The sequence below is a fragment of the Gopherus flavomarginatus genome, chromosome 5 (genome assembly GCF_025201925.1).
Source record: "Gopherus flavomarginatus isolate rGopFla2 chromosome 5, rGopFla2.mat.asm, whole genome shotgun sequence".
Taxonomy (NCBI): domain Eukaryota; kingdom Metazoa; phylum Chordata; order Testudines; family Testudinidae; genus Gopherus; species Gopherus flavomarginatus.
In genome coordinates, this window is record NC_066621.1 from 110,107,255 (window position 1) to 110,133,933 (window position 26,679).

Genomic DNA, 26,679 nt, shown 5'->3' on the forward strand with positions numbered 1-26,679 from the left:
GAGGAAGAAATTTCCCCCTATGATTTCACAAATGAAGGTGCCTGTTTTTTTTTTGTTTGTTTGTTTGGTTTTAAAACACACATTTCAAAGCATTTGATATTGGCCTCTCAGACATGATACTGGGCAATTTGGACCATTCATCTGCTTAAGACAGTTCCTATAATTAGTAGCAAGGTGGGGAGTGATCCTGTAACACACAGATATGCTGAGAGAATGACAATAGATGAAACAAGAGCAGAAAGACATCTGATTTCAGAAATGCCAGCAAGGCAGTCCTTACAGTACACCCATTTCAAACCGGAGAGATTTATTTTAGATTTTGTTTTTAATTAGTGACACTGTGTGCTGCAGTAGACAACTTGTTCCATCGACAATGCCATAAACTGTTCTGTAATTTAAATAAACTGACTGCATTTTTAATGTTAGGCACTGCAATGAATTAAACAACAGTCTAACTAGAGGTAAGGTCAGTATTCAGTAAATGGAGCCAAGATGCATCACTTGGTCCAACATAACATTAAGACACTAAAAACACCATAACAACAGGATTCAACTTAAGAAAAACAGGTTTTTTACCATTTCAATTTTAATACAATTAAAGAAAATGAGGTAAATGTTTATGAATGGCAATGTTTAATAAACAATCACATTTCATTTAAGCATTAAAATGCAGCAGTCTGGAAAAGCTGCCAGAAACAACGCTCAGCTTCAGAAAAGGTGATCATGAAATTACTTCCAATAAAATTCAAATTGCACTCGTCTGTTGATTAGTTGAACGCTTTAGACTGAAATGAACAAAAAAGTGCAAATTAGCTAATTTTTTTTTTTAAAAAGAAACTTAGTGTCCTAACAAGAAGTTACTGAAAGGCACACCTTGATGGTAATGGATAAAAGTTCTCCAATTTCTACACAATATAACTTACTGCATCATATTGCTCCTAAAAACAAAATTAATTTCAGAATGATTACTGTTTTATGCCTCCCATGGGCACATCAGTTTTCTTTTGTTTTTCATCCAATTTGCTTTACCTGAGATGCAGAGATCTACCTCCTCATTGCTAAATTGGATGGATCACATGCAACTACAGATATCACCACTTATAAGAACATTTTCCAAGGCCTCAAAGCATATTTATATCTGGGCAAAGGATAATTATTAAAAAGAAAGTTACAGACCACAATGGAATATTCATTTTTAATTTCCATTCAGCTAACATGTTTTCAGCAAACTGAGTCAACATGCTAATTGGCTCAATGCCAGCTTTAGTCTGCTTTTAATAGAAGCAGACTCCTCACTTGCAGTGCATCCTCCCTCACTGGAGGATCCCAAAGAACTTTATAAAGGTGAGTAGACCTCATTCTACAGAGAGTGAAACAGTGGCACAAAAATTTAGCTTATTCATCATGAGTCAGTTGACAGAGTTGGAAATAAAACCTGGGTATCTATTTGACCCCAATCCCATGTTCATATCATTTCATCTCTTGAAATAACTGAAAAGCATGATGATTACAATTCCAAAAATGCTCTAAAAATGTCTTATTCTCAGACAGAAAAACTATCAATTAAAAATGCAGCATGAGTTTCACTCTTTGGAGACATGTTCTTATATGTGGTGTTGCAGCTGGTAACTAAAAAATTGTTTATATCCAAACAAATACTATCAGTTTTCAAAAACAATGCAGTTTAAACAGCACAAAAAGACGTAATTTCACTAAAATTTAGACATTTCTTAATTCAGTAACCTTCAGAATACAATGTCACCTTTAAACTGTGCAACACAAAATAATGTAGCCAATAGTAACATAGAGGTACACCATTTAATATTTATTATATGCATTTTATATACATTATTTTTCAACTGTTGTACTTTTGCTACGTGGTACAATCTTAAAAATTTGCTGATTCATAGTTTGTAAAACAGAAACCTTACAAAACTCATCAAAACCCGCAAACTGATCAGAAAAGTTTTGTGGAAGACTAGAAAAAATACTCTCTCTTAATCATGCATTACACAAACAAAATCTTTAGTTACACCATAAACTGAAGCACATTTGAAAAAAAAAAAAAAAGCAGGGAATAACTAGTCCAAACACAGCAGATTTATTAATCTTGATTCTACTACTTCTGTATTCTATTTGAAACGCAAATAAACATTTTTCACTCCAAAAGTTCTGAAACAAGATTGTTTTTTCTGGAATCAACTTCACTCCAGATACTTAACCAGAAAAAAAATCTTGGTTTGTAACTTTAAAAACTATGAAATGTCCCATTTTTAGTCTATTTTAGACTGTTCAAAGAGTGCCATAACAGATATACAGGGCCCTTTAATACACTACATAAAAGGATATAAAGACCAACAAAAAGTGAAATAAATAACAATAGGCCATTAGCAAGATGGGTAATCCTTGATAAATAAACTTGTAAATACAGTAAGATGTATAAAATATCACATAGTGATAGGATGCCAAGATTAATTTTTTTAAGAGTTCATTGGGAGGGTATTACAACCCCTCTGTGTTTCCTTTAAACATACTTCTTTACAGTCCTTTATATTTATGAAGACAGTTATGCGATGATGATGAATTAGCATCCTTAATGAAAGGACTTAGCTGAGCTGTGTTAGGCAAAAGAAGGGAAGATTGTGGTTACACGGCAGCGGGTCAGTGAGATCTCTGTGTTTTAGGGTCCTATAATGCAGAAAAATCATCATCAATACAATCTTGAGCACTGTTGTGACAGGCTAAATATATAAAAAGACTTATAAAAACTAGAATTTTATTCAAACATTTTGTGCAACTAATGCTAAAATATTTTAAGTTAAATTTCCTTTTCTTTAAAGCAAAATAAAAGTTTAAAAGGGGATCTGTGGCATTCAACTGATAAACAGAAGATCACTAAGAGATGAAAAGAAAGCTACTCTTGGAGCTCACTTCCCCCCACAAGAGCACCACATTCCTAACCCTAAGGCAGCACACAGAGTCCAAAATAAAAGTCTTTTGTAAGATCAGACTCCACGTTTGCTTAAAGACACCTAAAGAACAGACATATGCTCAGTTCATATTCAGTCCAGCCTACAAATACTGGTTTTCTTTTTTTTTTTTTTTCCAAAAAAATACAGTAAATTACAGTTAAATTAGCAAGCCTGACATTATTCAAGATGCAGTGACTTTTCACCAACTTAAACCTGCCCCATATACAGCCTTCGGCCAGGCAGATCAGATGTAGTGTCCTATTGGTAGCCGTTTCATTGATGGCAGTGATGCATTCCCTCTTTTTTTGTCCAAGCAGACCTGCTATTACGGTGCAGGTTTGTTTTGTTGTGTCACACAAATACTTTGGCAAGGGCATCAGCTCCTGCACTGGCAATGTATGCTTTTGATGGATGAAATGCTACGTCATAAATTGACTCATCCAACTTTTTCCTATGGGCTGTTATTTCTTGTACACAAGTCTTGCTGTCTAAATTCCATAGTCTAATGGAACAGTCATGGCCTGTATTAAAAAGAAAGATACAAAAAGTTAGGTTTTCATATCCTTTAAATTTTATTAAAGCAAAATTGTGGACAATACATACAATTAAAACTTACTTCCAGACATCAAATAGATTCCATTGGGATCTACTGCTAGACTTGTGACAGCATCCAAGTGAGCAACCATAGAATGGATCATTTTACCTAAAAGCAAAATAAAGTATCAATTCCCGGGAAGTGTCTTAATATTTTTTGACAGAATTAGGGCTGGTCTACACTACGTGGGAAAATCGATCTTAGATATGCAACTTCAGCTACGTGAATAACGTAGCTGAAGTAGAAGTATCTAAGATCGAATTACTCACTGTCCTCACAGCGTGGGATCAATGTCCGCGGCTCCCCCTGTCGATTCCGCAACTCCGTTCGGGTTGGTGGAGTTACGGAATCGATATAAGCGCGTTTGGGGATCGAGATTGCTACCCGCCGATATGGCAGGTAGTGAAGACGTACCCTTATATTAAGAAATCAATTTAATATGAGGTAGCAAACAACAAAATAGATTTAAATTAAATGTTAGAATCATACTGGAATTGACATTTATTTGTATAGCTTTAAACTCTATTAATTTTTAACGACGTGAAAGATGTTTCATGGCCTATACAGAGCACAGTGGTGGTCTTGGGTGACTTTCAGGTAGGCATATTCACAGTACAGATACCATATGTTTAGCACCTTCGTTGGCAATCATAACAAGACCACCAAAGACTAAGTGGTTATGGTGACAACTGTTACCCGTGTATTGCCCCAATGTCCACAAGTCATCACTGAGGCCCAGTGAAGGGCAGGATGAGGAATATTGAGGAATTTCAGTTTCAATGTCATCACCGTGACCTTTCATGACCACGACTTGCATATATGCATGTGCGCTAGAATTAAATAACTTTCGTTGTGACTGCAACTGCTGCAAAATAAATGCACAAGATGCAATTAGAGGTGGTTCAAATTTTTCACAAATGAGAACATTCCAGTAAGAACACAAGGAAAACAGAGGGGCATTATTCTAGGTTTCCAGCTTCCAATTGAAGGCAAGCTCTGGGGAATCAGCTCTGGGAATTTCGAAGGCATAAGGGGCTGGTATTCTTTTGGGAATCTTTTGATTTGGTTTATAATTTTTTTTTGGTGGTTATATATACACATGTATGGGAAATGGGAATAAGAGGAAGGCAATGTACCACTCTTCTGTTTTTAAAATGATGGTAAAGATATCAAAGTTTGGTATAGCCACTTGGAATATGTTTATTTAAATCCAAATAAATACATCCTTACATATACATTAAGTACGATGTGGAAGAGCAGACAGATGCTCTAAAGAACAGAAAGCTAGTACTCTAATAAACTCAGACTCATTAGACTAATGTCAGAAGAGACTATCATGATCATCTAGTAGTCTGACCTCCTGTACATCACAGGCCACAGAACTTCACCCACCCACTCCTACGATAGGCCTGTAACCTCTGGCTGAGTTACTGAAGTTCTCAAATCTTGATGAGAAGATTTCAAGTTAGAGTATCCACCATTTATTCTAGTTCAAACAAGTAAGTGACCCATGCCCCAAACTGCAGAGAAAGGCAAAAAAACCCCCACAGTCTCTACCAGTCTAACCCAGGGAACAAATCCTTCCTGACCCCAAATATGGTGAACAGTTAGACACTGAGCATGTGGGGGAGACAGCGAGTTTCAATCTTTTTGTTGTAGTACAGGAACATCTTGTGACATACCCTAGCACAGTTGCTGTGTCTACATTTTTCTATCCATTCTCTCATCTCATCCCCTTTTCTAGAGCTTACAGTTTGTAAAACAGATACGCCATTTTAAGTCTAAAATGGGCCTCTAGCAGCCCCAATCACAACTTCTTGGCAACAATAAATTACTTCTTGTTCCAACAGGTCTGTAGGTAATGACCTTGATCTTTAACAGGAGAGAAACAGATGACAGGAGAGAAACAGATGACCTGTTTAATTTTTGGGGAGAGGCAGGGTATGGGAAAGAATAAGGCCAGGGGAATGGGGAAGTACTCGATACGGCAGTACTTAGCAATGACGGAGAGGACCTATTATCCATGGTAATCAAAGCCTACAGGGTCAAAGGGAAAATATTCTCTCACTACCTCAGATGTAGCTTCCTAACACAATCCTGGGCTCTCTATTGCATTTCAGCCATACTTGTAAAGAGTTTGGGTAGATCTAGGCTGATATCTACTGGTTTATGAAAGGAGAAGTTACTGTATTGACATTTGGATTTGTGATAATATTTAACAAGTGAAATTTTTGGCCAAGAAAGACTGGCTTTTAGAAGCACCTGCCAAGATTCGGTGAAAGAAAATAGAGCACTAACTGGGAAGCTAATACAGAAAGGGAATTCATCATATCCCCCCAGAACAAAGGAAAAACAGCCTTCTCCTGATGACTTAGTACAGGCAGTCACTGGATAAAATGATAGGTCCCACGTAAATAACTGAGAGAGCCTAACTGTTCTTTCACACAATTACAGAATTGCTGACGAGCCCATGGGAATCTTGGGTCATGTTGTTCAGGTCTATCTGCAAGGAGAGCTGCCTGGCTCTGTTGCAAGCTGAAGCAAGGTCAGAAGCCCCAAGAGAGAAATGTAAGGAGACTGACCAGGACACAGGAGTGGCTAATCTGGAAGCTAAGTGGCTTGTGTATGGAAAAAAAAGACCCCAGGCTGCCCTCCACCCCCGAGCAGCCGTGGCGCTCTCAGCCATGCTCCGCCCTAGAGCCTTCCCCAACCTCCACCATCTGAGCAGCAGCAGTGCCCTGGGGCCCCTTAGAGCACCTATTATCTAGTCAGGGGTATTTATAGTATAAGTCATGGACAGGTCACGGGCCATGAATTTTTTTATTTATTGCCCGAGACCTGTCCATGACTTTTATTAAAAATACCCATGACTAAATCTTAGCCTTATGGATGATTATCCAGATATTTTGAATTAAGAACCAATCCTTTAACAAGGCCTCAGATTTCCAGTCAGTTATGGATTTACAACAAGATATGACTAAAATGCAAAACGTGATATTTCACTTATATCAAAGTAAGTATAGGCAGGATCATGTGATTTAGGCTATGAAGATAATACTGGAAAAGTTATATATTTTCCTACTGTAAGGGGAATGTCTCTTTTATACTAACATGTAACAGTGGAACAACAAATTTATGCTATGATCTGCAACAAGTTGTGTGGTAGGACCCTCCCATATCCACCTAGATTTATTTTAAACATTACTTAGCTTAATGCACTAGGTTTTTAGTATCCTTACCCGTTTTATTGTCAAAAAACTTGATGTGTCTATCTTCATGAGCTGTAATTGTTACAGGAAGTGTAGGATGACTTACTACCCTGTTAATATGATTATTTGACTGCAATCCTGAAAAGACAGAAAGTTATAGGTAAAATATATGATGGATAAATGGTAAAAATGCAGTCAGCAAGTAATAATATTGCCCAAGAAAACACCATATTTAAAAATAACCAGTGAATTAATAGCATATTGGATGGAACTTCAAGTGTCAGGAAAATTAAGACATTTTAGACTAAAATATGTAATGAAAGAGAAATACATGTGACTTGCTCTGGCTTTACAGGGCAGGGTCTAATCCACATGTACTCTAATCAGTTTATTATGAAGATAAAAACTGTGTGATTGGGCTATATGTATGAAAGATACTTTAGAGAGAGGGTGAACAGATTAGGTTTGTATTTAATGGTAGTAGTAATGGGGCACGGGGAGAGGTGTCACAAAAAAGATAAGCTATGACTCCTCACCTACTAACTAGATTCTCTTTTCCTATGCACTACACAAATGTCTTATTTCTACTTAAATTATTTAATGATACATACCATGTCTTTAAACTAGTCTCTCCTATATCTTGGTGTATCATTTGCCTTGTGAAAGGATACTTCGCTGAAGTTTTGAGTTTCCCTTTTGATGTTTAGCTATTTAAGTTTTTATCCTTAACCAAAGAGATATGTTCCTCCCTTTATATGGGCATCTATCTTAGTATCAAGGCCAATATAACATAGACTATGATTCTCTATAGTTTCCTTTCATAATCTAGCTGTCTCAGGATGCTTAATACTAGCCGTTAAATACTATTGAGGTAAAGACTAGACTAACTGAGCTATTACATATGTAGCAGTACATTGCCCTCCTACAATACTAGATTTTCAACCTTATTTTACTGAGAAGGGGTTTAAATGCCGGCACCTACAACAGGGCAACAATGATGTTATATTGCATTCTCAGCACTGGATCTGATCCTGGTGCTCAACCTCCTGGTCCAGAAGACAGAGAGAGTCAACAATTAAGACGTACTGATTCTACACTTTCTCTTTTGTGTTAGAACCATAATGCCTGCACTTAACATATTCATGCATATGCCTATGTAGTTAGAATTCTGTTCCTTCATATTTAATTCAGGGAATTGGTTCTTGAAAAACTAGCTAATTTTTTTGGGTTTTGGCAAGGTTCTGTCACTTTCAGCATCTCTGTAACCCTTTCTGAATTATCGTCATCCTTACCCTTCAGATCATTCCAGAGTCTCTCAAACTTTTTTTTAAACACAAAGATGAAAACATTTCCCTTTGCCAAGAAAGTTACTTTTCCTCATTTATTCCCCTATTTCTATGATTTGACATCTCCACATGACAATCAAAGAATAAGAAAAAGTCAGAATAGAATTAAAATGCGAATTTGTGCAATACAGAAAAAGAGGAATAAAGCTCTTGTAGCTCAGCATACACTGAAGCTTTTGAAAGAGCACACATCTAAGCTGCATGAGAGAGAAAATTAATTCATATTAACTTACCAGAGTCTATCTGTGATGAGAGTATTACCAGTGATTGGCATGTCTCTAAATCATAAATGACTGTGCTGCCAGTGCTAAAAGATGTGACCATATGAGCAGGATCACAACCTATAAAGTCAACCGATGTAGGTATTCCGTGTTCTAAGGAGAAAAAAAAAAAAAAAGATTAGATGGAGAAATTAAACCCTTAAGATATCTTATAGGCTTAAAAAGGTTTAAATAATCTTTCCTATTTTTCTTTCACAGTAATTACCAAAGAAACTCCTTTTAGAGTTTTTACAAAATGCTGTAAAAAGAAATAAAGCAGCTACCTTAATTATCAGCAATAATAATAATCAGTAATTTTAAAAAGTAAGATTGCCAAAACCAGCTAAGGTTTGTGCAGAACTCATTCCACTTAAAGAGCTAGCATCTGAAGAGGAAGGATGGATGGCTGTAGAAGGGAGTGAAGGCTTCATTTAAGAGGTTCATCACAGCTGCACTTCCTTGGAGCTCCAGGAGTTTTCCTTTTGTCCTAGAAATACTGCAAGTTGACGCTTGGTTCGGGCAAACTGAGGAAACAAACTTATCCCTTTCCCATCACACAAATTTTTAAACAAAAATGCTTTTTTTTTTTAAAAACGCAAACGTCATACTCACCCTTTTCTCCATTGTAAGTGCAAATGCAGGGCAATTTTTCTGGTGGATTCCATAATCTAATAGTGCCATCTGCTGAGCAAGATAGTAAATGATTCTTTATACCACTATAAGCAAGACCCCAGACTGCATCTGTATGAGCAATTAATGTGCCAGCTAGAACGTTTGGCTCTAGAAAAGGAAAAAAATTCCCAAGTTAAAAGTTAAAGCTTTTTACTGAAGATGAGAAATACTAAAAAACTTTACACCTAGGTACAAAATAATTCCTAAGGTAAACTCAAAAACCACAGTTGATATTTTCCAGCTTCAGTAATTAATAGAATATAGATATCGTAACCATGTAACAATCCTGTAGAAATCAGTAAGAAAAGACCCGAGCTCTAGCAGCTGCTTTTACCAGGCTCTCCCTTTTCACAAATCTGACAGCTCTAGGCTTCTCATATAGAAGGGTATTTATCCCCGGTGCCAATCTCCTCACCAAAAAAATGACATGAAAGAACTCTTGGAGGTTTCCTTTCTGCTTTGGGGTGAGTGGCTCCAGGAAAACATGTCCTTTCTTCCTCTTCCCCTCCTTCTCCAATATACTTTTAAACTTCCTTCATATCAGATTTGGGCATCACCGGCGCTGTGGCATTATTTATTTATTTATTTATGAGGGAGCAGAAAAGGACAGGGAAGGAAGGAACAAAATGAGGGGCAGGGATACAGAAATCTTTTAATGAAAGGTTCCAGAGTGGTAGCTGTGTTAGTCTGTATCAGCAAAAACAAGTAGTCCCTGTGGCACCTTAGAGACTAACAAATTTATTTGGACCTAAGCTTTCATGAGCTAGAACCCACTTCATCAGATGCATGGAGTGGAAAAAACAGGAGCAGGTATAAATACACGAAAGGATGGGAGTTGTCTTACCAAGTGTGAGGTCAGTCGAACAAGACAATTCAATTAACAGCAGGATACCAAGGGAGGAAAAATAACTTTTGAAGTGGTAATGAGAGTAGCCCATTTCAGATAGTTGACAAGAAGGTATGAGTAACAGTGGGAGAAATTATTTTTCCTCCCTTGGTGGTACCACAAGGACTCCTCGTTCTTTTAATGAAAAATGTAATTCAGAAAGAAGCTAGAAATATCTAACAAAACCAGCCTCTCCAGCTGGCATTCTTTTGACAAGCCTTAAGAAAAATTCACTCATGGTTCCCAAAACAATGCTTCCATCCTAAATATAGGGCTGCTCACAGATGGACCCAGTTTTTTTCTGAGCCCTACATCAGTTAGGCTTGAGAAGTCTTCATTAAGGGAGTGCCAAATCTTGCAGTCAGATGTTCAACAGATACCAATGATTCACGCATATATAGTACCAATAATGGAATGTCAGCATGAGCCTGTAGAGGTGATTCCAATAAATCTGACGTTACCATGGATGAGGGAGCTGAAGAGATTGGTATTGATCTTGTAGCTGTATAACCTGGATCCCTCCATCTGCCCTGGGCAGGGGCTTCTCAGGCCCCCCACCCAGGGCAGGTGGAGGGTCTGCCACGGTTCCCCACAGCTCCCAGCACATCTCCCCACGACCTGGCTTCGGCCGGGGAGGAAGGGCAGCTTGGAGCTGCAGCCCGGCCATGGTAAGAGATGGGCAGACAGCTGTGGCAAACCCTCCACCTGCTCTGAGCAGGGATTTGGAGCAGTCCCCGGGCAGGTCCACAGGTCTACCCCCACCCAGGCCAGCATGGAGCCCAACTGGGGAGCCGCAGTAGACCTTCCATCTGCCAGCGGTGCAGGGGGGAGGGGTTTTAGAGCAGCCCCAGCCATGTCCCCACCCCCAAAGCTCCCCGCCTGGCCAAGGGCAGGTGGAGAGTCCGGGACTCTGCGTGGGCTCCCCACAGCTGCCTGTGGTTCTCCCTGGCCAGGCACCAACAGAGATAGTTTCAGAGAATGAGGCATTCCCCCCTGCTGAGATCCTTGGATAGAAAGTGGTATAGCAACATAGAACTTTTAAAACTATTTTCTAAGTTCTACTGAACTGTCATTAAAATTATCAAGTGTACATAAAGATAAATTAAGTTGGAAATTAAAATACATACCATTTTGATGAACAAGCATTTAAAATTATCTTAAGAGTGACTTTGGAATAGGATATTTTAAATATCAGATATTGAAGATATATTAATTAGTTCAAGATAGTGGTACTGTTTTCAGTGTGTAAAATCTACACAGATCACGTGGAAGATGATAAAATGCTTTTAACGCCACCACCACCAAAGAAACAAAACCAAAAAAATTAAAGGCACATTTCCTGTGACTGGAAGGAAGAAAGAAATGTAAATTATGTACACTTGATAATTTTAATGACAGTTCAGTAGAACTTAGAAAACAGTTTTAAAAAGTTCTGTGTTTCTATACCACTTTCTATCCAAGGATCTCAAATCACTACACAAAAAGTGAGCAAGAATTACTCTGATTTTACAGGTGGAAAACTAAGGCACATATATTAAGCACTTGTCTCACTAAGAAAGCCCATCAATAGCTTTAGAACAAAAATAAGCTACAATATCTGTACTGGAAGAAAGGGTATAAGCCTCTTTATCTGGGGAATTAAAAATTATCAGAGAATGAGATAATATACTTTGTCATACTTATACCATTTGGTGTACAACATACACATATCCCACCTTCAGCATACACAACACAAATGATATATCTATACTGTAATCACAGAGTACAAGTTCAGCTCAACTAGACATACCTGAGCTAGCTTTAATCTACTTAACTTTGGTACCAGAACAGTGAAGCTACAGCAGTGTGTGTTTCAGCACAGGCTACACAAGCCCACTCAGAACCCTGGGGAATTACTTGTCGGGCTAGCCCACACAGAACTGTCAGCTACTACAGCTTCACTGCTCCAGTACTCAGGATACCTGAGCCAGTTGCAATCTAGCTATGTTTACTTGAGCTGCAATCACACCCTGTGACTGCAGTACAGACATACCCAAAAGCACATTAATAAAGATGTTTGTAGTAATTCAGATAAGCTGTGACATTTTTTAATAAAAGCTCTTCATGAGCTTTCAGAACCACTTTAGATTCAAATAATAGTATTAGAAGTCTCAAAGTCTATATGCTGACAATCTATCATTCCCAGAAGACACTTACCATATGTATCATAAGGATCCACATTAGGGCTAGGCATATTCCACCACTGGATGGTTGCATCAATGCCACCACTAAAACACTGTTCTCCGTTAGAACTAATTGCCAATGACAATACAGGTCCACTGTTAAAAGAAAAAAAAATATTTTACTACTGGCTAAATAAAGTACAGAGCAGAAATGACAATTGTAAAAGCATGTTTTTGTAAAACAGAAGACAACTGAAAACCATTGCATTCATTTTTCTCTGCAAAGTTTAATTTCTAATGAAATAGTAAAATGATTCCATTAAGTTGTTTTCTTTGCAACTTTATTAATGGTGCTTGAAACCAATGGCATAAAAATCTCACACTCCACAGAAATAATCTTACCTACAAATATTTCTATTAAGAATTAATGTATTACATAAAATTCTATGGGAAATAGAGTGGTTGAAGCTAGTGAAGAGAGCTAATAACTGACGACATCAAGAAAGCTGCAATGTTAATGTCTATTTTGCTTCAGCCTTCATTAAAAAGGTTAAGGATGACCAGATCTCAATTAACAACAACAAAGGGGAAGGAATGAAAGCCAAAAGAGGGAAACAGGTTAAAGATTATTTAGATAAGTTAGATGTATACAAGTCGACATGGTTAGATGAAATTCATCCTCTTGTACTTAAAGAACTAGCCTAATGCAATCTTGGAACTGTTAGCAATTATCTTCAAGAACTTGTGGAAGGTAAGTGAGGTCCCAGAGAACTGCAGAAGGGCAAGCATAATACCAATCTTTTAAAAAGAGGAACAAAGAGGACTCAAGGAATTACTGACCAGTCAGCCTAACTTCAATACCTGGTAAAATAGTGGAACAAATTAAACAATCAACTTGCAAGCTCCCAAAGGAGTTTATAAGAAATAGCCAGGATGGATTTGTCAAGAATAAACCATGCTAAACCAACCTAATTTCCTTCTTGGACAAGGTTACTGTCCTGGCAGAAGGGGAACAGTAGATGTGACAGATCTTAATTTAAGTGAGACTTTCAACACCGTTCCAAATGACATTCTAATAAGCAAACTAAGGGAAATGTGGTCTAGACGAAATTACTATAAGGTAGGTGGCACAACTGGTTGAAATGTATACTACAAAACAGGGAATAACTAGCTAGTTGGTAGTACTTCTGAAAATAATCTGGGGGTTACAGAGAATCACAAACTGAATATGAGTCAACAACAATGTGATGCAGTTGCAAAAAAAGGCTAATATTTTTGGGTGCATTAACAGGTGTGTCATTCATGAGACACAGGAGATAACTGTTCCCCTCTACTTGGCAATGGTGAGCCCTCGGCTGGCATACTGTGTTCAGTTTTGGGAACTAAGCTTTAGGAAAGACGTGGACAAACTGCAGAGAGTCCAGAGGAGAGTAACAAATGATAAAAGGTTTAGACAACCTGACCTATGAGAAAAAGTTAAAAAAAACTGGGCATGTTTAAGTTGTGAGAAAAGACGACTGAGAAGGGACTTGATAACAGTCTTCAAATATGTTAAAGTCTGTTATAAAGAAGATGGTGATAAATTGTGCTCCATATCCACTGAAGGCAGGACAACTAGTAATGGATGTAATCTGCAGCAAAGGAGATTTGCGTTAGATATTAGAAAAAAACTTTCAAATAATAAAGGTAGTTAAGTTCTGGAATAGGCTTCCAAAGGAGACTGGAATCCCCATTATTGGAGGTTTTCAAGAACAGGCTGGACAAACACCTATCAAGGATGATCTAGGTTTTTACTTGGTGCTGCCTCAGCTCAGAGGGCTGGACTATATTACTTCCACAGGTGCCTTCCAGCCCTACAATTCTGTGATCCTATAAGGGAAAATGTTGGCTGCCATCACCACAAAGACCAGGGACACTGGGAAGCTTCACTTCATTTCTTGGCACAGTCCCCACCTGTCTCCTATAATGTTGGAGGAAGAATCAATTTCATCTATTACAAACCTTCCAGGGCCAGGAAAGGGGGCAGGGCCCTGCCTGCAGACTGTGGCAAGAAATGAAGACAGGAGCGGGGAGCTGGGCCAGCCCCACAAGACAGGAGCCACCACTGTGGGATGAGTGCGAGGTGGACTTGCTCTGTAAAATGCTCCCTCCCCCTGGGGACAGAATGTGACCTTCCTACATGGTCCCCCCATTTTCAAAAAGTGTGTCCATCATTTCACACACTATTTCCTCCTAAACCCATGATTTCTACTACAAAAGTCATACATCATGACTTTTCTGTGACTTTTGATTAAAAAAATGCTATGACAAATCTGAAGCCCTACACAAAGTCTCTAGATTATTTCAGACACAGAAATGCTGCGGGACCCAGACACAAATGTAGTTTCATTTTTAATTTTGGATTATCTTGTCCATCAGTTTAGGCAATAACATTTATAATAATGCAATAGGTTTACTGCATTTACTGTTTTGAGATAGGAGAGACTGGGGATAAATATTGAAAAAGAAAAAAAGTCTACATCCATTACACCACTTTTGAAGAGTAACTGACTATCATAAAATAATAAAAACCAAAAAATCCACAAGCTATCTAGAAATACCCCAATTTTTTTCCCCTTTAAAAAAAACAAACCAAAACAAAAAGCACAGAACAGATAATATACTGGAAACAATGACAACTATCCATAACAGTATGCCATCTACCTTTCTATACAGATATTCAGGGGTTCCCAAACTTCACTGCACCATGAGCCCCTTCTTACAACAAAAATTACTACACGACTGCAGGAGTGGGGACCGAAGCCTGAGCATGAGCTGAAGCCGTGGGGCTTTGGCTCTGGACCCCAGCAAGTCTAACACCAGCCCTGGCAACCCCATTAAAATGGGATTGCGACCTGCTTTGGGGTCCTGACCTACAGTTTGAGAACCGCTGAGATATATCATAGAGATTCGTAAGATCTCATCTGCTGAGTTCCTCAGAATGTTCCTCCTGAGGCAATTCCGTGCCACTGTGCAGGAGCAGAATTCACGTCATCCGCAGATTTGTTTTCCCACAGAAGAATGACTTCTATGGGGAAACAAAGGGAAGCTGAAAGAGCAGTCACTTGCTCCTCCCTGCCAGCCAGTACGGCCAGAGGAGATGTCAATCATCACTGGAGGACATGGGCAGGCTGAGCAGGCATGGAAGTGAGCGAACGAGAGAGACTGTCCCTTTGGCTTGCTATTGCAGCATGCATATCATGGAGGACTGGGACTTCAGGATGTTTGGAGGTAGGAATGAGGCAGGCTCTGTGAACTCAGGTAGAGTATAATGTAGCAGCCTGTCTGCTTAGTTGTTCTCATTGTTGTTAGCATACTGTTCCCATTCTTAGTGAATTCCAAAGGAGATTGTGGAGCATAGAACAGGTGTAAAAGTTTTAAGGGTCCTTTACATTGCCAAAGTTGTATAAAGAGACTTATTGTAAATGACAGTATGGTTTTATAAACGCTTATGAAGCTTCAGTGATTAGAACTGGGCTAAATTTTTGGACTGAAAAATGTTCCTATCAAAACGTGCTCTATGTTTACTATTGACCTTTCTGGAGATGGTCAGTAGCCAATATAAATTGTGATTTTGATTCCCCAACCCTCATTTATTCTTCAGTTGCCTATGATGTAACACTGAGCATATGGCTGTATACATTTGTTGACTAATAATGAGAAATAAAGGGTCAAACCTAGCTAGCTACTGTAGACAAAAGGGGTTTGGGGTTTTTCTCCAATGCTCCAATTCTCCATCCATTGCACTGTCGTTTAAATAAATTACCAAAATAATTGAAATCAGCATGTTTATATTGCATTATTTTGACAAATATAATATGCAAAATTTTGCAGAATTTTAAAATATTGTGCACAGAATTTTTCATTTTTTGGCACAGAGTTACCCCAAGATTAGAATGTTCCTAAGCAGTTATGACCCCTGCAATTCTCACAAGAACAACTGTATTTGTTCTGACCGACCTGGCCACAGGCTTGCCTCCTTTGTGGGCTAGCATGGGACTGGAGATTTATTTTACCACCTAAATTATTCTGTCAGAGGGAAGGACAATCCATAAGTATTTCTGGATGGGAAAGAAGCATATGCCATTTTCAGAAGCAGAAAGTTTTCCACACCTTCCCCTCAGAGCATTACTTTGGAGCTTGTAGTTGCTGGATGTAGGACTGGTTATTCTTGACTGCCATACCCAAGAGAAAGGAATTTCCCCTCAGTGCATCAACACCATGCTGAGTTATTTTGTTTTGCCTTCCTCTAGTTTATTCTGCTGAGTCAGAAGCCAGGGTTAGTTGACTGGGTCTCAAGTAGCTGTGCAACAGTTCAGTGATCTGATAGTCATTTACCATCAGCATGTTTTTTATAAATGCTGGATCAGCTGCTTTACAGAGCAGCTGACAGGTTGCACCGGCTTATTTTGTTCTAGTGAGTTTACTGTCACAACTTGATGGACAAGAGTCCCTTTTGGGGCAAACCAGTTTGCACTAGCCCCTCTTCCCAAAACTCTGATTGTGATATGGGAAGTGGTAATAGGTTTCATGATGCATCTCAGATGAGATACCCATCCAAACACAAAAATAGGTAAACTCAAGACGCATGGGACGCAATGGTTTGACATTGCAGATCTTCTGGCTGAAGTCTTGATCAGGCTTTGATCATAATCCATCTTGATTAATTCAACTCTCCCCCAAAAGGAATTCCTGGCATTTGCTTCACTCCCAACAGCTATCTTATTCAAAACTCTGTTGTGAAAACTGATACTTATGTCCAAACTAACCCACCCGAGATCCCTCTTGTAAACCCTTTGTTGCCTTTTGCACTGAATTTGGATTTGTCACTCTCTGCGCAATTTAGATCCTTCCAACATCTACGCTTGGTCTCATTTTGTTCTTCTTCCTATCCACTCTCTTCACTCAACCCATGCCTGCCCTCTGTATCCTTTTTCGTGCAATTCCCTATATGTGAAGCTTCCTTCCTAAATCTATCTACTAAACCTCCACCCTCACCTCCTATGCGTCTTCTCAAAATCCACTTAATGCAGACTTTACATATTGTACAAAAAAAGACCCAGCAGTCTTCATTACAGCACAATTTCAGTGTCTTCTTCCACATCCTCTGTCCTTTCCCCTTAAGCCTTCTACAGTTGTTATCCCTTGTTGTTGTCATTGTTCTTTTATCCTGACAGTGCATTCCTCAGGACAGAGACAGTTTTTACTCAATTTATAAACAATTATGTGCATCTTTGGCACCACGCATAAATAATGTTAATAAAATTGCGATCTTTAAGCCTAAACATTTTACTGAATCTGTAATAGGTGGCAATGGCTGCTTCTGAAGTATTAACTGGCAAACACTTACATGTGGGCCCTAAACGTGTAGATAGGTTCTACATCTAAAGAGGCACTCCTGAAAAAAAACAAAAACAGAAAGGTGATTATACTAAACTATCTGTTAACATGTTATGAAACTGAATATAATGAAAAAAATTTTAGAGAGACAACTCACACAACAACATATACCTCAAGCTTAAAAAAAAGAAAGCCACCATATACTTGCTTTTTGGCAGGAACTGTTTTCTGTAAGTTCCAAAGTTTTAAAGTATGGTCCTCAGAGGCTGTAACCAGCACAGGCTCTACAGGATGAAAAGCTAATGTTCGCACACCATCAAAATGACTGCGTAGGGTATACTTAGGATTCCATGTCTTCCGAAAGGCATCTTTATTGGCTGGCAGCTAAAAACAAAAACATACAAAAAAATCCACGTAGTACCTTTAATGATTTTGTATATAAAATTATATACTGTATGTTAGTGTTTGAAGACTGAAGTGTTTAGGACATGGATTTAAGTAAGTACCATTTTCCTGGAGATACAAAAAATTAAGCATTCATTGCTAGCTCTGCAACACCAAACAGAATTTTGAGAGTTATATCAATAACACTGAGACAAAACCAAGGAGTCTGCAAAAAAGGCACAGAAATTTAGTAAAGAAAGCCTATTTGCCAAATGGTTTCTAATTTCTGGCATGTTTTTTAAGGTTTGCTAAAAAGTGAGAAATGAAATATAAAATGCCACTGGAAAGTTTTCCAGTGAACCAGTATCCATCACAATTCTTCATGTTTATAGGCTACAGAACCAAAGAGACAACCAATATTTATGTACAAACTAACCAATGTAAATATACTGGTATTTCATATAATATCTGGGGGAAAATTATTTAATATCTCCTTTTTAGCTTGTATGATCCATCTTTCCAGAAAGGTATTCAGGATACCAAATCAAATCTCAGTACCATCTAAACCTGCAAAAGCAAGTTTTTCTTCCATTGAAATTGTAGCTTTTGCATCAGCTGTAAATAGAAAAAAGTCTATATAACGAATACAGAATTAATATTATTCACAATCTTTCTAGGCCCACACAGACTAGAATTCAAAAATTATTACTGTTTAGTATTGAGTTTAGTAATTTATGCATCAGTTTTGTATCTTGCAAAAAGCCATACCAGTTAAGAGAAAAGAATACTTATTTGACTATGACAATGGTAGCAAGCAGTAAAAGCATCTTTTCTAAAAATCCTGAAAAGGACTCAATTTTTTTTTCTTTTTTAACTCTAACACAGCATTTTTGATGTCCTGTGGGAAATACTTTTAAAATACTACTCAAATCTACTGTTACTAGAGTCTTCATTTTAAAATCTGAAAAATGATTTGTTTTCTTAGTTTTCTCTTTTCCTCTTCAGTGAGATTTTCCTACTCCAAGAAAGCCTTAACTATCGCTGACATTTGCTGTATATAATTGTTGTCAGATTGGATGATCTATTGCCTATGTTATGCAGGAGATCAGATTAGATTATCATAACCACCCCTTCTGGTCTTAAGATCTATTCTATGAGAAAATTAAGCTGTAATTTCTGTCAGAAAATACTGTAATAAATAGAATTTTAATAAAAACCAAACTACTTTTAGGGAAATAAAATTAAAAAGGAGAAAAGTTCAAAAGAATATGAGATTATTTTTCCGTTTCAAAACTTCAAATCCATTTTATACACTGCAGTTGTGCAATACAATGAATTATAATTTTGTTCAATTCTTTTAGATAATATGTAGAGTATGTAAAAAATCTATTAGTTCCTCAAAGAAAAACAGAATCCAAAGAAAGAAAAGAGCTGGACAATCACGGTCTGATCCTGCATAGTAAAGAGGGTATCTTGAAAGGTGATTAACATCTGCATGGTGGATTTTGTAGAATACTATACAAGCTGGCCTGATTCCTCTTAGTTCCAATACATTTAGCTGAAGAGTCAAGTCCTTTGTATCTGGAGGTGGCTCAGGTGGGCTCCCGAACATGTACCTCATGAACCCATGAGAAATATCTCCATCAGAAGAAAGTTAAACAGCACGGACCTCTTAACTTTTCTGGGGTCTAACCACCAATTCAGTGTTGCAGGACAACTTTCCTGTGCAAGGGCTTATTTTAACTTTGGATATGAGGCTTGTTAGAGTCATAAACCTGTCAACTAGGAGGCAAGCTCTGGATGTTGTCCAAACCCATCAATCTTTGAACTGACATGCGGATCTCTATTAGGAGATGTAGAACTTATCTTTGCAGCCTTGTTAGTACCTTCTGTGCTTTCATCTTGTGAAGATGCTGGTGAGTGGGGTATGGAGGACAACAAGGCTCCGGTTATACTTAAAAAACAGTATACTGGAGGAGGGCGGGGGGGAAGTGGTTCTCAGCCTGGATCGGAAGCTAGTATCAGGGCTTGTTCCACCATGAGGAGCCCACATTTTATCTCCCTGTTTTTTCTAGATCTGCTTTTAAAAGACCAGCTCTTACACTTGGTGAGTATGTGGGTGTCTCCCAAACAGCAGGGCTCTGAGAATGTCCATAGCTAACCAGGGAAGATTCCAAGCAAGAGAAGCAGTAGTTGAACCCTGCAGATCCTGACATACCATGGTAACAAAGACCCCTGAGTAGAATGCCTCAAACGGGGAGGGGAAGAGTGTGTTAAATGAGGAGGGAAAGTAAATAGTTTTAGAACTAAGTACACAAAACTAATACTAAAACTGTAAAGCTAAGCTAATGGTGAAGCTTGAAGTGAACACCTACTAGACCAGGGGTTCTCAAACTGGAGGTCAGTACCCCTCAGAGGGCCATGAGCTTATTATGGGTGTGTGTGTGTCACGAGCTGTTAGCCTCCACCCAAACCCCACTTTGCATCCAATATTTATAATAGCGTTAAATATATTAAAAAAGTGTTAATTTACAAGGGAGAGGGTGTCTCACACTCAGAGGTTTGCTATGTGAAAGGGGTCACCAGTACAAAAGTTTGAGAACTACTGTGCTAGATGCTCTGTCTCAAGCCATAGGGTGGTTGAGAAGGAACTGAGGGCAGTTTGCCTGCACAGCTTCATAAATCCTCATTTGAGGCCTGAGAATGGCTGAAACGAAAGTATGGGCTGAACAGGTGCTGCCACTGAAAATCTCCAATCAAAGGTGCATGTGCACCTAAAATAACTGCAATGGAGCTCTCATAGGGACACTACTCAAAGAAGAAGAGACTGTTGTGGCTACTTTGCTGTTATATCCTCTGATGAGAGACCAAGGACAAAAAACACACATTTATGGCTCAAAGGATGTGGCAATTCAAACAATTCCGAGCTTGGACACATGGGGCGAATACCACCTAGAAGAGCATGCATATGGATGTCTCCTCCAAGAAGAATTTGGGATCTAATCCCACAACAAGAACTATGGGAATTTAGGTACATTACTTAATCTTTCTATGCCTCCAATTTCCCATCTGTAAAATGGGAGTAATAAGTAGAATACCCTAAAGTCTGAGCTGAGGCTTAATCAAAACACTGAGATCCTAAAATGGGACCTTGAGATGAAAGCACTCATTTTTATTAACATAGTTCAGTGCTAAAATCCTCCCATAGCTAAGGATGAACAAAGTTTGAAGAACTATGACGAATAAGTTTAAAAGTAATGAAAAACTAAAGTCAGTAAATTGTAACTTTTCCATTCAATTTTAAGTAATCACATCTAGTAGGTTAAGAATATTGTTTTTTCTCAATCTCTCGGCCTGAAACCTCAGAATGTTCAAAGCTTTAAAGTTACTGAACTACTTTTCTTCTAAACTTGTTTTATAGATTTCACTGAAACATTACAAAATTAAAACCAAATCTGGGAACTGAGTGTGTTGTAGCTTACTGTAAACTACTACTACATAAAAACTCCAGGTTGTTTCATATTATCTGTATTATACTGCATTTGACAAATTTATAGATATACAAAAACATAATATATTAAGGCCTAAGCATAAAATTTATATCTCGGATTTCAACTTCATCTCTCCATTTAAAATTTGTTTTTTCTAACTTTTTAGTACCTGATTTCTCAGTGTTAATGCTGAATTAAAACTACTTCGTAAATAAGTCAGGTCTTTAAAGGTAACAAAAATTGTATATTATCTAATGTAGTAAAACCTCTAAAGCCAAGAAACTCCTGTAATGTGTTTGTAAAAACCATTTTTTCCAAAACTACTTAATATCTCTATTTTTTGTAGAACAGGATACTATAATTAGTCTTTTATAGTCCAATAGAAGTGTGAGCAATTAATGTTTGTCATTTTAGGAAGAAAAATATCCATCACTAAATCCTGAAATATGGTAGAATATATTGAAATATTTGATAGAATGCAGGTTCATACCATTTTGAGTAATACTGAAGAAAAACTTTTTTTTTTTTTTTTTAAACAATGATGTACGCTTCTAACACTTAAGGAACTTAAAGACCCGAGGGTATACTATAAACACAGTTTTCATTTCATAAATGTGCATAAAATGTGTTTTTTTAAGAAAACCACTGACAGTATTTTCTCAAGAGAAATATTTACATACATCTTAACATTCAAAAATGCAAACAGACTCTAGAATCCAGAAAAAGTTATAGAAATAACTAAAGCATGAAAATGTCTTATTTGTCTAAAACACAATGCAACACTATGTAAAGACTTGCCTGGACAGATGGATGCACACAATCCCCTACCCCAGCCCAACATCAACATTACTAGCCAATACAAACTCCATATTAAAAATGTTACCATGGGCAGTAATTTTGTGTACAGTGGAAAAAAATGTAGGACACTCTGCAGTACGATAAAATGAAAGAATATTCCACACATGTAAATCTAAAATTCACACTACAAAAAAAAGCTATTACACACTATTATATATACACATATTTTATACATAAAAATAGCAAACATCTAGAAATTTAAGTTACTAACGATATATGGTTTTATCTCCAACTTTTTAGTGTTCAGTTTCTGGGGCAATTCCAATTTTTGTTTAAAATAATTCAGCTAAAAACTTGTTTGGAAAATATGTTACTTAAGTAAAAAAATTAAGATATGAATTACAAATTCATTAAAAATTAATCACATTTTATTTTCATTTCACAAGCTGTTTTGCTAGTTTACGAGGTGTTTCTACAAAAAAATGTAGCTTTTGCCTCTAAAATAAGCTGTCCTATACGTTTGAAATATTCTGAAAAATTGACTATCTGATTATATTCAACTGTATAAAGAATTTTAAAATAAAATTTCACTTACATCATAACTATAATCTGCATCATTTGTTACTGTCAAGTCTGCAAGGTCTCCAAGGCCCAGTACACTTAACAAAACATCATCAGAACCCATAATAAATGACTTGCCACCTCCAGATGAAAACGTTATTGGCTCCGCTACAAAGAACAAAACAGTTTAAGTTTTGAGAAAAAACCTCAAATTTACAATATGAAAAAACTGGATCAATCATCACTTAAAGGCACAGCAGTGTATAAGAGCTGAACTGTTAACAACTCATGGTAAAATCTCCTCCTCCTAGTGGAAAAGAGCTGAACTGTTAAATCATGGTAAAATCTCCTAGTGGAAAAGAAAATATGAGCATATACATACATATATTTGAAAATAATTCTCTGAATTTGAAGCTAAGGCAATAAACATTTACCTCCATGAGCAAGTATTTTTAGCACTCATAATTCCCCATGAAGGACCTACCTTCCACCACACATATACAGACAGGGTTTTAAAACACAAGAACCTACAACATTTGTAATTACTGAGTTCTGCATTTGACTGTATCAACGTTTGGATAAAGTTTAAAAATAGACAACTGATATTCATGTCAGCTAGCTGCATGTTCCTTAAAACATTTGAAGCTTTACACATTTTTCTTGTTGATTATCAATTAGTACTAAACAATGCACCTTTTGAACAAATATGTTAATTTTCAATTCAGGCTTGAATCATCTTCTCCAGCATTCATTCACATTCTTTACTCTTCGGTATCATCTATGACTCCCTGCTGCACTCCCACCAAAAAATCAATTTGTTTGCAAGGTATTTGACTGCTGCACCCCCACCAAAAAATCAATTTGTTTGCAAGGTATTTGAATAATGATTTACACACAGCGCTTCTAGAAAAAAAAATCTGCCGTACTGAAAGAGGTGTGGGTGAGAGTTTGTTTTATTTTTTGGTATTACTTTTCAAAGAACAAAACTAGGATACCTGATAAGGGAAAGTATATTCCTGATTTAAACTTTCCAGACAAAATTGCATATGTGCGCGAGAGCGAGCCATTTCTTCTGTTTTGGGCCAAAACTACATGACAATGTCCCTTAGTAGTATTCATTTTTGCCAATATTTCAGTAGAAACCTCACATATGCAAAGGGTCAAGTAATTGCATCCTAACAAAATCAGATTTATTTTCCCAAAGAGTCATACTTCCGATAAGTAAAATGTCCTACATTATTTTCAGTGTGTATGGATGTAAGAGTTTCCTTACAAGATTCAACATTATTCTCAGTTTAGTCACCCACCCTAATTATACTAACTCTGAATTTCCCAATATTGATGTTCCAGCAGAAGTACTGGGATAGAGTAGTAAAGAAAAGAAGGAAGAGATCCATGAAATGTGCATTAAGATGACACGACAAAAGTTCTACGGAGAAACACAACCCGCAAAATCTTTACTAAAAGAAATTTAAAGAATTAGGATTGTTCACTGAAGTCCATGTTCTGCCTGCCCCCTACAAAGGAACAAGGAACATAGGAGGGGAAAGGCAAAGGGCAAGTAAAAGCCCTGACGAGTCTGTCTCCCATTGCTGAGCCTGCATAAGAAGAATTCAAAAATTCCAGTCCCTCAAATTCCAGTGTCTGCTCCCTTACTATTCCCCTTGGGGCAAAGTCATAGCATCATGAATAGAACTGTTCAGTTACAATTCAAGTAGTAAGCTGCACCCCATAGAAGGAACATATCCTCTCCCCACCTGGGAACTGTAGGAGATATCCTGCTTCCCAAATGTACAATGCATCTCAGAGCAATCTTGGGACAGCGTACTTCTCACTATCAAGAGAAATTCAGAACTCCCATCCCTGAACCTACAGCAACTATATTCAGACTCATCTGTATTTGAAACTTCAAAAAAGGTGAACAATATTTAGAAGTTGAAAACTAATTTTCCAAAAGCAACATTTTAGTTCTAACCTGAAACTCTGTTCTAAATTTATCATTTTAAATTTGGGGCTTTTTTTTATTTAAGTAACATTCTTAATAATTATGAAAAGTGCTCTTTAAAATACAGTCAAAAGTTTCAATAAAAATAAATGGCAACAAAGTAATAAAAATGAAACACACATGAATTTACACTATCATCAAAACAGGTGAACAAACTTTGAATAGCAAAAACTTTTTTTTCATTGCAATGGACCTACCTGAAATATTCCAAAGAAAAAATATATAAGTAACATTGATGAACTATTGTTTAAAGATTAAGGATTGTTTGGAATTAAAGTTACCAGAGTTATTTGCTCATGCAGTATAGAACTGTATAGTTATTATTATCCTCCAATTTAAATACAAGTGTGTTCTGGTGAAGTCATTGTCTATTGTATTCATATCAATTACGAGTTATGATCTAGTATAATATTTATTATGGCAGAGACTGAGTAAAAGGATGCACCAGCCATCCTTGCACTCAAACTTGTTAACATTATGCATAAACAAACAAAATCCAGACAATACCCTACAGATTAAATATTGCACTATACATACATAATCAGATGTGCTTATAACTGACTAGTCCAATCACAAAAAAACTTCCTCCTTAGTCTATTCTTTAATCAAACATTCATCATCCAGAGGTTATTATTTAGAATTATCACAATAGCAACCAACATTACGTACTGTATACAAATAAGCATTATCTGCCAATTAACACTATTTACCTAAAAAAAACGTAAAAAAAAAAATCTGCACAGCTACTCATGTACCCGAAGAGAAGGCTTAGATAGCAATCGTGCTTTGAGTAAGACCACAATGGAGAACTGCAGGACTATACCACTTTTTAGTGGAAGACTGACAAATGTATGTGTTACATTTTATGGTTTTTCCAAGTGTATTAGTCTATGACAAGTTTCAGTTTGCATCAATGTAACTAGCTGTTTTGAAATAAAAAACATTAAAATGGTTGAAATGTGGTTGGAAATATTTTAAAACAGGATAATTGTTTATATTTCATCTTGTGAAGCACGGTGAAAAAAACCCACCTGGGCACAATCACATCCAAGCCTCTTTGTGTCAGAGTTCAGAAACTGAAAGTACCATGAAACTTATGTGAGCCTGAATAGCGTTCTGGTTATTGGCATGGCATGCAAATGAAAGTATCAATCATTCCCTTTCTTTCAGAATTCTGGTTTCCAATGTGACATTACATAGTATTGCAGCAAAGGATTACACAGGCCATTTGTGTAACCAGAGACATATTATGACTTACTGCAACTCAACAGTTGAGCTACTATGGCCTGGTAAGGAGGATAACAGTGGATGTCCTAAATCAAAACTACTTGAAATAGTTAGATGAAATAAAATCACTGGGCAGTAGTACGCTGTTCAGATACAATTGTCATTTATGAGTCATTTCTTTATTATTCATGATAATGAAATATTGCCAAAGGACCACTAAAACAACTAGTTGAGAGAGAGAGTTGAGATTTTAAAAAACTCTTTTTAAAAAAAGTCACAGGAAGGTAAGGAAAAAAATAAGACGCATGGGATTACTGTTATGTTCACACTACAGTTCTCATCCGACAGAAATATATGAAGAACAGTAAAACAAATTGATGGGCTGGAAAATATGCTCGCATAACAAAATGGCAAACAGTGTGAAATGGCAAAGTTCTAGAGACACTTTCTTTCAGAACGATTTGTGTACATATTGAGTGCAGACAATTTGTAATCATCTAAAGCATGTGGTGGTATAACGTTTCCTTGAGAAGAGCACTCACCCACCTCCACTCGTCCACTCAGATTCATGTGAACTATGCAACAAAATATTTTGAAAAGGCATGGAAATGGAAGTATTGGTTTTTATGGTCCAGTATTTTAACCAGATTACAGTGCTGTATTATAGAATGAATCAATTGACTCCTAAAACACATGAATAAAAATCCAAGCAAGAAACATGCCTTGCTTTAT

At 37.2% G+C, this 26,679-nt stretch overlaps 1 protein-coding gene across 3 annotated transcripts in view; it reads right to left on the reverse strand.

The window, feature by feature from the left end:
• Positions 1-1,807: 1,807 nt before the first annotated feature.
• Positions 1,808-26,679, reverse strand: part of STRN3 (striatin 3) — an 87,022-nt gene continuing 62,150 nt past the window's right edge. For all 3 annotated transcript variants that reach the window (XM_050953873.1, XM_050953872.1, XM_050953874.1), the window contains 9 exons: positions 22,750-22,883; positions 17,690-17,865; positions 17,492-17,539; positions 12,137-12,258; positions 8,995-9,162; positions 8,356-8,496; positions 6,807-6,914; positions 3,589-3,675; positions 1,808-3,493 (listed from right to left, as the gene is read on the reverse strand). In XM_050953873.1, the coding sequence (XP_050809830.1) occupies positions 3,324-3,493; positions 3,589-3,675; positions 6,807-6,914; positions 8,356-8,496; positions 8,995-9,162; positions 12,137-12,258; positions 17,492-17,539; positions 17,690-17,865; positions 22,750-22,883 (1,154 nt within the window). In that variant the 3' untranslated portion in view covers positions 1,808-3,323. The remainder of the gene's footprint in view (positions 3,494-3,588; positions 3,676-6,806; positions 6,915-8,355; positions 8,497-8,994; positions 9,163-12,136; positions 12,259-17,491; positions 17,540-17,689; positions 17,866-22,749; positions 22,884-26,679) is intronic.